This window comes from Canis lupus, chromosome 13 (assembly GCF_003254725.2).
Source record: "Canis lupus dingo isolate Sandy chromosome 13, ASM325472v2, whole genome shotgun sequence".
NCBI lineage: Eukaryota > Metazoa > Chordata > Mammalia > Carnivora > Canidae > Canis > Canis lupus.
In genome coordinates, this window is record NC_064255.1 from 19583666 (window position 1) to 19596311 (window position 12646).

The 12646-nt window shown below is 39.5% G+C and overlaps 1 protein-coding gene across 1 annotated transcript in view; it reads right to left on the minus strand.

Moving 5' to 3' along the window:
* Positions 1 to 6786: 6786 nt before the first annotated feature.
* SNTB1 (syntrophin beta 1) overlaps positions 6787 to 12646 on the minus strand; it is a 239160-nt gene continuing 233300 nt past the window's right edge. The window contains exon 7 of the mRNA XM_025451008.3: positions 6787 to 9998. Coding sequence (XP_025306793.1) covers positions 9906 to 9998 — 93 coding nt within the window. The 3' untranslated portion in view covers positions 6787 to 9905. The remainder of the gene's footprint in view (positions 9999 to 12646) is intronic.

Consider the following 12646-nt stretch of genomic DNA (forward strand, 5'->3'; position numbering starts at 1 on the left):
GGGGGCATAAATATTTGCAATCGTTAGATCTTCTTGTTGGATAGACCGCTTTGTTATGATATAGTGCCCTTCTTTATCTCTTATTAAAGTCTTTGGTTTAAAATCTAGTTTGTCTGATATAAGGATGACTACTCCAGCTTTCTTTTGATGTCCATTAGCATGATAAATGGTTCTCCACCCTTCACTTTCAATCTGGTTGTGTCTTTAAGTCTAAAACGAGTCTCTTGTAAGCATCATATCGATATGTCTTATTTTTTTTTATCCATTACAATGACCCAGTGTCTTTTGATTGCAGCGTTTAGTCCATTTACATTCAGAGTAATTATGATAGATATGAATTTAGTGCCATTGTATTACCTGTAAAGTCATTGTTTCTGTATATTGTCTTTGTTCCTTTCTGGTCTTTGTTACTTTTGGGCTCTCTCTCCGCTCACAGGAACTCCTTTAATATTTCTTCCAGGTTGGTTGGTGTTCACAAATTCCTTTAGTTTAATTCCTAAAACACTTTTACCTCTCATTTTAGATTGTGAATGACAGCTTTGCTTGATAAAGTATTCTTGGCTGCATGTTTTTCTCATTTAGCATGTTGAATATATGATACCAGTCTTTCCCAGCCTGCCAGGTCTCTGTGGACAGGTCTGCTACCAACCTTATGGGTCAACCCTTATAGGTTAATGTCCTCTTGTCCCGATTGCTTTCAGGATTTTCTCTTTGTTTCTGAAACTTGCAAGCTTCACTATTTGTGAATTTATTGATTTTGAAGGGGGTTCTCTGTGACCCCTGGACTTGAATGCCTGTTTCCTTCCCCAAATTAAGGAAGTTCTGAGCTATAATTTGTTCAAATAAACCTTCGACCCCTTTCTCCTGCTCCTCATCTTCTGGGACCCCTGTTATATGGATATTATTTCACTTTATGGAATTTCTGTGTTTTCTCAGTCTCCTTTAGTGATCTAATAGTTTTCTTTCTGTCTTCAGCTCCCTTATTTTCTATCATTTTATCTTCTATGTCACTGATTCACTCTTCTGTTTCATTCATCCTCATTTTATTATAGCCATCTACTTGGGGCTGCATATCAGTAATTGCATTTTTAATTTCAGCCTGACTAGATTTTAGTTCTTTTATTTCTATAGTAAGGGGTTGTCTAGTGTCTTTTGTGCTTTTTTGCAAGCCCAGCTAGTATCTTTATCATCGTTGTTTTAAATTCTAGCTCCAACATCTTATTTATATCCTTATTAATTAAATCCCTGGCAGTGAGTACTACTTCCTATTTTTTCTTTTGGGGTGAATTTCTTTATGTCCAGAAAAAAATAGAAGAAAGAGAGAGAAAAGACAAAAATAAAAACAATAACAGAAAAAAAAGTACAAAACAAACCATTAAAAACAAAAACAAAACAAAAACTACATCCTGGATGTGTTTTGGTCTGCTTGTTAGAAGAAACTAAATCCCAGTAAGAAAGAAAGAAAAACTTCCATATAATAAAATCATAAATATAAACAAATATAATACAATGAAAAGGGTTACAAAAAGAAAATAAAAATAAAACAATAAAAAATGTAACATATAAAAATTAAAAAAGGAAAAAAAGGAACACCTGGGTGGTTGAGTGGTTGAGCATCTGCCTTTGGCTCAGGTCATGATCCCAGGGTCCTGGGATCGAGTCCCACATCAGGCTCCCCACCAAGAGCCTGCTTCTCCCTCTGCCTATGTCTCTGCCGCTCTCTCTGTGTCTTTCATGAATAAATAGAATCTTTTAAAAAATAATAAAAAATAAAGAATGGAAAAAGAATTAGAAAAATAATACTGAAAGAATAAAAGTACAAAGAATAGTATCTGTTTTCCCCAAGAGCTGAAGCTTTGCAGCCCTCTATGATCAGTAAACTTGGTGCGAGCTAATTGCTTATGCTGGTCTTCTGGAGGAAGGGCTGTTGCGCTGATTCTCAGTGGACTTGCCCTTGTTCAAATGTGCCTCCAGTGCTAGGGAGGCAGGGCCCAGGAAGGCAACTAGGTGGTGCTGTTTTGCTCCATGGAGGCTTTCAGCACTGATGGGCGGGAGGAATGTGGTGGTGTCCAGCTCCGTAGCCCTAGAGCTAAAAGCGCATGTCCCTCCACTCTTCAGTGAGCCCGCGCAGAAAAGCAGTCAATCACTCTTGTCTCACCGTTTCTGTCAGAACTCTGTTCACCCAGCCAATAACTGAGAGTTTTTATCTCAGGCACTTGACCGAGTTTCAAAACTCCAAATTTCAGGGACACCTAGGTGGCTCAGTCGATTAAGCTCCTACATTCTGCACAGGTCATGACCCTGGACTCCCAGGATTGAGGCCCACATGGGGCTCCCTGCTCAGTGGGGAGTCAGTTTCTCCCTCCATAATCCTCCCCCCACTCTCTCATTCTCTCTCTCTCAAATAGATAAATAAACTTAAAAAAAAAAAAAAAAAAAAAAAGCTTAGAATGAGGTCCTTGTAGGAGGGAAAGAGGGAGTCACAGAGCCCAACCCCCTCAGCTGTGTTATGCAGAGATGGTATGTTTGGCAAAACCGTTGCCTGCAGAAACTGGAAAACAAGTTGTTCCTAATGAACTCATAGATTAGTCAGGTTGTTTCTAGGCAGAACTTTAAAAAAAAAAAAGTGTCAGCAGGCCATTTGTTAACCTAGCTGAATGCAGTAAGATGCAGGAAAAGATAGATGAGCCAAAGAAGGAACTGTGGTTTTCTAGCATTTAGAAGAGATACTGAGGGCTTAGGACATTCTAAAAATAATGGTTTCCCACTTCCAACATCTCCAATGGCAAAAGTTTCTCAAAGGAAAAAGGTCAAACTTAAGATATGGTTATATCAGTCCTTTATTAAGACCTCAGTGTCTCCTGATTTAAAAGTAGACCCTCTCAACTAGATAAAAGGGCTTTTAAGAATCTTAAGGGCGTTGTCCCATAGGCACTCTGACAACCAAAGTGGCAAGAGACCTGTCCTGAAAAAGAATTGTGGGTGTGGTTTTCATATAAGGGACTAGGCTAGAGCTTGATACATAAAAAGCCTACAGCGTGTATTTTTGAGGTGTAATTCACACATCATAAAACTCACCCTGTGAAGTGGATAATTCAATGGGTTGAGTACATTCATAGAGTTGTACAACCATCACCACTGTCTAATTCCAGAACATTTTCTTCACCCCAAATAGAAATGCCCTATCTGCTAGGAGTCATTTCGTGTCCCTCCTCCCAGCCCCTGGCAAACACTAATCTAATCTACCTTACATGTCTACAGATCTGCCTCTCCTGGACATTTCATGTAAGTTGACTCATATACTTTATGGCCTTTTGTGTCTGGCTTCTTTTTCTTAGCAGGAGGTTTTCAAGGTCCATCTGTGTTGTAGCATTGCTTCATCCTGTTTGATAGCTGAATGTTTCATTGCGTGAACCAGCTACATCTTGTTTATCATCAACTAATGGACATCTGGGATGATGGCACTTTTTTGGCTATTGTGAATAATGCTGATATGGACATCTGTGTACAAGTGTTTCGCATGGACATATGTTTCCCATTATCTTGGGTATATGCCTAGGAGTAGAATTGCTGACTATATGGTAACTCTGTATTTAAACTTTTTGTTTTCACTCCTTTTTTAAAGCAGCTGTACCATCTGACATTTCCACCAGTCATTAATACATTTAGGGTTCCAAATGCTCAACATCCTTCCCAATACTTGTAATTATTTGTCTTTTTGACAAATGATATGAAGCGTGTGAGGTAGTATCTCTTTGTGGTTTTGATTTGCATTTTCCAGATAACTGATGATGCTGAGCATCTTTCCATGTGCCTATTGCCCATTTACATATCTTCTTGGAAGAGCTGTCCACTCAATTCCTTTGATCTAATTTTAGTTGAATTAGTTGTCTTTTTATTGTTAAATTATAAAAGGTCTTTATATATTCTGGATTCAGTCCCTTATCAGATATATGGCTTACAGATATTTTCTCCCATTCTGTCAGTTTTCTTTTCACCTTATAGCTTTATCTGTTTAGGTCTGTAATCTATTTTGAGTTAATTTTTGTGAATGGTATGATTAGGTGCCAATGCTGTATTTGGAAAAGTCCAATTCCAGGGCCCTGAGAGTGAAGAAGAAAGGGGGTAAAGAGGTGGGGAAGGCAAGAAAGCAACAATATTCACTGGCCACTGCTTCATGAGGCCCAAAGAAACATAGCCAGGCCCCCAGGGCGGGTGTGCTCAGTCACAGGGAGTGTCTCAGGATACATGGTGTATGGAGAAACCATGTCTCCGGGAAGTTCACAAGAAGAAGGAGGAAGAGGATTATTTTCCTTCTTGGCTCCTTCCTATTATTATCTCCTGTTTGGCCCACAATTTAAACCCTGTCCAATTCTGGTCTGCTCAAACCACAATTAAACCCTGTCCAATTCTGGTCTGCTCAGGTCATAATGGCTGCTCAGTACACCAGTTCTTATGCCCTACAGTGCATGGCTTTTCATCCAAGTCTGGAATTGAAGGCAAAACCCAGAAATTCAAGTATGCATCTCCTTAGCCTGGCTGCCTGGCAGCAGCCAGTGGGCAAGGAAGTTGGAGAGGCAGCATTTCTAAGCTAGCAGTGCGTTGGCTCTAAGTGGCAGAAACACTCAGGTCAAGCAGAGCCGGCTGTGGTGGTGCCTAAGGTTGGGTAAGCAGCTGAGAATCTAGAACACCAGACAATGGCATGGAGGGAATCTGAGGAGATGAACAGGATATGCCCAGTAGTAACAACCTATGCACATTCAGGATTTTTTTTTTTTAAATTGATACTCCCTAACTGTAAGGTAAAAAAGTTTTAGAAAAGGAAAGTAATGAAAATAAAATAATATGCATTTCAGTATGGGGATGCCGGGGTACAACCACAATAAAAGATAAAGTAGTTGAATATTTTTACTCAGATTCAGTGTGAATGAGGCACAGACAAAAGTAGTCCAGTGTTCTGTATCCATGACTCCTGTACCATGTACACACTTACTATGGCTGACTTGTTTTGATAAAATGTTTTATAAAATGCCCTGAACAAAACAAAAACACAGTCTTCCTTCCACATACATGGTAGTTGCATACCTAGAAAACTCAGGATATATTGAATCAGTCAAAAAATGTTTTCATATGTAAAATGTAGTCAGGGCCTAGGTACACATAATTGTGTTTCACCTGCATGAACAACTCAGAGGACAAAACAACTGTGTAGGAAACAGTACCATTGGACGTGGGGACTGTCCTCCCATTGCATGAAGTCTACTAGCTGTGGCTCTTGTTCAGGAAATACTAAGTGTCCCCATCCCCCATCATAGTGATAACAAAACAGCACTAGCACAGATTTCCAAAATGTCCTGGCAGTGCCACTCTTCCTGAGAATCACCTTTTAAACAACAAATGGAATAAATATTTATATATCTGTGTTTTTATCTGCGTTTTGCAGAAGTTGCATTTAGAAACTTTGTCCATATTAGTAATTAGAGATGGATTATTGTAACATTGCAGAATTTTCTACTGCATCATTGTGCTGGGATTTATTTAGTTATTGATGGTCTTATTGACCTTTTTGGCTTCTGGTTATAAATACTGCTGTAAAGATAATCCTTATATGTTAGTCTTTGTGCACGTACAACTCAAGAATAAATTCTGATAGTGAAAAGGTTCATATATTTTTAAACTTTTATAAATATTACCAGTTACTCTCCAAATTGTTGCCAAATGTATACATACCTACCAATGGCCTGTTTTCCCATCACTCTCCACCACTAGGTATTATGGAGAGTTTTAATCCTAGCCAATTGTTCTTTAAAGATAAAAACAAGGAATTTTTAGTGTCCTATTTAAAGCCATTTTCAGATCATTTTATATTTCCTAGTAGCCCTCAGCCTTGATTTGTCTTATTATATAGGACATTCATGTGGAAAAGAGATCGGACTTCCAGTGTTTTCTAGGGTAGAACAGGGCCATGATTGAAAGGCAGACCTAAGTTTTGGCTCTAAGAATATACAATCCTTGCCACAACTCCTGCCATCCAGCAGTGGAATGACCTGCCTCGGGAGATAAGGAGCTCCCATCCCGTAGATGAAAACTTTCAATTTCAGGCAGAATGAACAACTGCCAGGGATGTTTGGGAAGAAATGCCTGTGTAGTGGAAATAGTGGAAATAGTGTAGTGGAAATAGATACAAGGTTAATGCTTCCCCAAAAGTAGTACTTCGGCCAGTAGTGTATATAGGATGACTCTAGGTGCTATAGACTTTTTAAAAAAATTAATTAATGTATATTCGCTTTTCTGTGTATCTACCATGTTGCTATATTACTAGCAAATCATATACCCTAAGGTGCTAAGGTAGTATTGCCAAAATTATAAATAAACTTCGGGCACTAATGTGCTTGATAACCTCTGAAGTCTCTTAAAAGTGAGATTTTCCAGTTCTAAATGTAATCTCAATACTACTGAATTTTCAAATATAAAAAGACTTCTCAGCCATAGATGAACATTAATTCTAAGCAATTTGGACACAAACTAAGTTGTAGTACTACACAGGATTTGAGTATATGGTGCTTGGTGTACAAGAAAAATCTCATAAAAAGTTAGTTAAAATGAGAGCAAAGATCCCTAAGCCCCAGATAAAGACCCATCCTGAAATGATACACAAACACCCACACACAGCAAATTTTATAGTGGCATCTCCCTTTACCCATTAGCACCTTCCAGAACCAGTCTTAGAGGAAGAGAATAGCAGGTTGTGTCTTCATGCGACCATGAAACCACCAGTCTACGATATTCAGAGGTGAATATTTATTGAGTTCATATATAAATTTTACATGATATCCGTGATGCTATAAACATAGGCACATTTTTTTTTTAACTCAAGGTACATTCAGAAATTACTCTCTGACCCCAGTCCACGCCAATCCCCTCAAGATGGAATATCTAGCATTTGTAAAACGATGGCCAGAAAGGCCCTTAATTTATTTTAGGAGAATGCATTTTTCAGCATTTTAATTCCATCAATTGATAGAATTAACTAAATGCCTCTACCTGGGTGTTTTTAAAGAGGTTTATGGTTTTTTTCTTCTAAGTTCAAGTCAGAAAAGTGATTGCTTCTATTTTCCTATTGGCCTTCTTTAAATCCCTGGGATGCTTAGGGCTCACCTAACCACATCTAGTAACAAATGGGTGGCTTCCCACAAAGTACAGTTAAAATATCAGTCATTTGTATTGATTTGCCCTTAAAGGACAAACGTGAATTTAATAATTCATTGATTCAAATAAACAGATTAAGCACAGAGCAGATCGGACAGAAACAAATTCCCCATAATGACTCAACTGATTCACTGACCGTACCCAGGCATGATCCAGACGTATGACTGTGTGTCATTCACAACATTCATAACACACATCAAGACAAGATTAGAATCTACAGTGTAAAATCATTGTAATGTCCTGAATTCAGAACAAGGAAAATTGGTGCTTGGTGTACAAGAAAAATTGAGTATTTGAAATTGATTCATCATAGCCACTCTGATATGCTACACTTTAACTCTGAAGGAAAAAAAGATTCATATACATAATTCTCTTAGTAAAATTGTCTACTTCTTGCAATACATTTTAATTCAGAAAATGTATTAATTTATTCAAATGTATTTTCTAAAATATAAATATTTAAATTAAGTTTTTATAAATGCAGAGAATGTAATTTGTTGACCCCCACCCAGATATTAATCAGTCTAAAACTTAACTGATGAAGAAATATTTGTAATTATGATCATTTTAATTTGTCTATAAATATAGAATAGGATCTTTGCAATTTAATTATGAGTAATTAACTCATACTTCATGTAGTACTGAGCACCTTAGATAACATATTGTTGAACTATTGTCATTAATATATGTATTTTAATGTTATTTACAATGCATAATTCTCTTGGATAGCAACATTCCAGTGACTTTGGAAATCTGTAATGAAAGAGTGCAGTATAATTTACAAATGCATCAAAGCTTTCCTACACTATTCAGGGTGGAACTTCACTCTTCAGAATTTTGAAATGGGAAACAACAACGAAAAAAACAGTGGCTGTATTTTCCAAAGTGTTTTTTGTCTTGTCTTATTTTATTTTATTTAAGTAATCTCTACACGCAACATGGGGCTTGCACTCATGATCCTGAGATCAAGAGTTGCATGCTCTACTGATGGAGTCAGCCAGGCACCCCTGTTTTTGTTTTTTTAAAACACTTCCTTCAGAAGATGCTTTGTAAGTAAGTGTAGGAATGGTACATGGGATCCTCCCTTGAAGAATCACACGGTGTACCTTAAAGTCTTTGAGGAGACCCATAATCAGTAATCTGTTTAACGTTTTTTTATCTCAATATTTAACACATTTTTGATTGTCAAACCTCTTATTTTCACTGCTCTTGCAAAACACCTCTCATTCCATGCCCTTTGCAACTAGTGTTATATGATACAAGCTTTGGACACTGCTTTGTAATTCAATAAACATACATCTCAGTGGGCAAAATTACATTCCTTTAAAACCGTTTCACTTTTAAAAGCTCTTTGCATAGGTATGTACTGAAAGACAATTCTGAAAAAACACACAGGTCGATTCCAGAGCCTCTGTTTAGGTAAAGTACATGGGAAAGAAGGGTTATGAATGCTTACAGAAACTCTAGAGCTTATTTTTAAGGTTTGAGGAAAGTGACTCCAAAATTCAGTAATACGGGTATCTTTTTGGTGAATTTGCATTGAAAGGTAAAAATAAAAGCAATAAATCAGTATTATGCTCTATGTTTTTTGAAAATATTCTTGTAGAAAAATATCAGGTCATTATATTATTTCCCTGGAATTCCTAAGAGCTGTGGATGCTGTCAGAATTATATGAGGCTGCTCTATGACTGGTTCGAAAACGCATGCATACAAGCACAGGCAGGAACAAGGGTCCATAAATTGCTCAGTACTGCCACTGAACACCACAAAATGGGGATAATTAGTTAACCTTATGTAAGTTGTTTTTATATATATATATATGTTATATATATATATGAGATATATATGCTACATATATATCTCAAATGACAATCTTTTAAAAAAATATCCGTAATTTGCTTTCTATAAGTAAGGCTATCACTCTTGGCTCTAAGATAACCACACCTTGGTGTGAGTGCAGCCCCCAGATTAATCACCTTTCGAGCACACTACGCTTCTGCACCGCAAAGCTTTGCAATATAAACAGTCTCCTTTGGCTCAGATTCTACCAGCCTACAGCTCAGATCAGTATCTGAGGCTGTATTTAATTCCTGCTCAGCATATGCTAATGAGAATACTTCAGAATCATTCTACATCATTGAAAGATAATTCATTAAGAAAAAAACTACAGCTGCTTCATACTTAAAGAACAGGTGGGTTTCCATTTGAAGCGCTGCTCGTTCCTTACCAGCAAAAGCCAATTCAATTAGAAGTAGGCAATAAATCACAATAAAACAAGGGATCACTGCTACTGGGGGCGAGAGAGGTGAAGATGTCCATTCCTCGTCCATTCAGCTCTTGCTTACCTGGGTGAACCAGTTGCCTAGAAACTGGTCTGATTACGATCTGCGCATGCTGTTCTAACGTACGATGTCCTTCACTGTCATTATTTCAAAGCTATGCTCTGACTTCCCTTCGCCCTCACCTCTACCCTTCCTGCTGCTGTTCTAAAAAGCCAGCTCTCTTCTGATATTCCTCCTGGTGTTTTCTTGGGGGTCCTCCCTTGTAGTTGGTGAAGCTGACAGAGAAGTCGGGGATAGTTCAGAGTACTCGAGATCTAAAGCTGACCGTGTGGCATGCCACATCTGGTGCGCTGCTCACGCCACATGGTGTCCGATGTCGCACCCCAGTAGCACAAAGGAGGTCACCCCTCTCTTCAGGCCACCAAGCCCAGCCTTGTGATCTTCGCAGACAGGAAGGAGTGAATGATGAAAACAATCGGCTTGGGGCAGGAATGAAGGTCCAGTTGCTGAAATTTAAAAAGACAGTGTGAGAGATTTGAAAATTAATGCTTGATAACAGAAGAGCGATTTACACATCAAACAGATCCGTGCACTTCCTGCTTTTAAGTGTTAACTGGAGCAATTAAGGTTTTAAATCCTCGCCCCCTCCCATGAGATTTAAAAAATAACTCTTTGAACTTATTTCTTACATCCCATATATTTTATTCCAAAATAGGTTCTGTGAATTATATATACTAATAGCATAAATATTGATGTTGCCTTTCTTGACCATCAAAACCATCTGTTTTTGGTATCACAATAGTGATATTATTTAGGTCGGGTGAGGTACAGCTTGAAGCAGGACTAAATTTCACATCTTGAAGATTCAGTTTGAGTCTTAGTTTTAACACTTAAAAAAAAAAAAAAACGCTTTTGAGAAGGACACCTGGGTGACTCAGTGGTTGAGCACCTGCCTTTGACTCAGGGCGTGATTCCAGGATCCTAGGATCCAGTCCCGCATCGGCCTCCCCCACAGGGAGCCTGCTTCTCCCTCTGCCTATGTCTCTGCCTCTCTCTGTTGTCTCTCATGAATAAATAAATAAAATCTTAAAAAAAAATAAAAATACTTTTGAGATATATAATCTTGGATAAGTCGATATTTTTCCCAGTTCTACCTAATCCACAGGGTAGTTAGAAGATTAAATGAGATACTGTGTGTGAAAACTCCGAATCTGGAAGCCCCTGCTAGGTAAGCTGTGTCCCCAGAGTCCTATCCCCTTGGATTGTTGTGAGCATTTGCGTCATGCATCTGTGAAGGCCCCTGCTAGAACTACCCTTCTCAGCATGTTCCTACCTTGGCCCAGCACACGACCAGAGCATAAGAGGCGCATTTTTATCACCTCATCTAAATCAGGAAAACTCGAGGGAGGACTTGTTCCCAATTGTCTCCTGCTGATGGCACTGTTGGGGGTCTTAACAACCTGAATGTATAACATCTAGCAAAGTTAGGGTTATATGTATCATGAACCTGGCACCGTGCTAAATGTTTCCTATATACCATCTTATCTAATTTGCACTAAACCCCTGAGAGCTTATTGCTATTATCTGCATGCTTTATATTTTTTTAAGATTTTATTTATTTATTTATTCATGAGAGGCAGAGACACAGGCAGAGGGAGAAGCAGGCTCCCTGCGGGGAGCCTGATGCAGGACTTGATCCTAGAACCCTGAGATCATGACCTGAGCCGAAGGCAGACGCAAAACCACGCCACCAGGCGTCCCTATCTGCATATTTTATGTGGGAAACTGAGATGTGAAGAAGTTTGGAAACCTTCTGAGATCACGGATCTGACAGGGAAGAGTAAGTGTGGATTCAGAGGTAGGGCTCTGCGATGCCAGAGTCCGCGTGGAACCACCGTATCCTGTTTCACCGACAAAAATTCAACTTTTGGAAGGCATCTTAAAGATGATCTGCTTCACTCACTGCATTTTATGGACAGAGAATCTCAGATCCAAAGAAATAAAAGGACTTGCCCAAGACAATTGGTGAATTAGTTATAGACGCGGAAAGAGAACACGGGTCTCTTGAGCTTCGGTTTACTCCATTCCCTACAGCACATGTCTGCTCCCTTCCCCAGAAAGGGCCTGGTGGGGCCTTTCTCCTGGGGCTGCATCACCAGGCCTGGGGAAGCTGTGCGTGAACTTGCACTTCCCAGCCGAATGGACTGGCAGCGAAAACTCGGCCCTGCCTAAATCTTCCAAGTCAGGTTGTAATTACAAGCTTCAGAAAGGCTGAAATTTAGACATAAGTGATTTTCCTCACAGGCAAAAATAGCCTTGATTTGTCAAGCCATGGATAAGGCCAAGAGACTTTTTTTTATTTTTTTATTTTTTTGCTAGGGAACAGTCACTTTTAGGAAATAGCACACAGTTGAGTGATTGCTATAGAGCAGCACCTGAACTATAAGTATTCTTAGTAAAATGGACTTTCAAATCACTTGTTTTTTTCCAACCTGGTGCTTCAGGCTGAACTTACTGATCGAAACACACAAATGACAGCAACAAATTCCTGTAAAATCCTGCAAATCCATCTTAAAGGTTAGGAAGGAACATGGCCAAAAACTGTTTTCAGTGAGTTCAGATCAGCGGTCAGGCACAGGGTGTTGACCTCATCCCCACCGCCAGGGGCACCCCCAGGGAGAAGTGGGCAGCTGGCTGGGCTAGTGGGGTCTCGCCATCCAGAACAGCGGGGCCGCCATCCCCAGTGGGGACTCTGAAAGGAAGGCCTTCTGCTCTGAAGTGTGTCTCGGCCCTTCCCTTGGGTCAGCCCCTGCGTGGCCACCCTGAATGGTCTCCAGGGAAGTACCAGTCAGGTGTCACAGAGATCACGGGGGAGGCTGGAGGTGAAGGGATGGGCTAGGGAAGGCCAGAGGCGGCACAGAAATTACTGGATCTTTAAAACTGAGGTTTACCGGAATGCCTGGGTGGCTCAGTGGTCGAGCATCTGCCTTTGGCTCAGAGCCTGATCCCGGGGTCCTGGGATTGAGTCCTGCATTGGGCCCCCCATAGGCAGCCTGCTTCTCCCTCTGCCTGTGTCTCTGCCTCTCTCTCTCTCTCTCATGAATAAATAAAATCTTTAAAAAAATTGAGGTTTACCTCTGTATTTTTTTATATT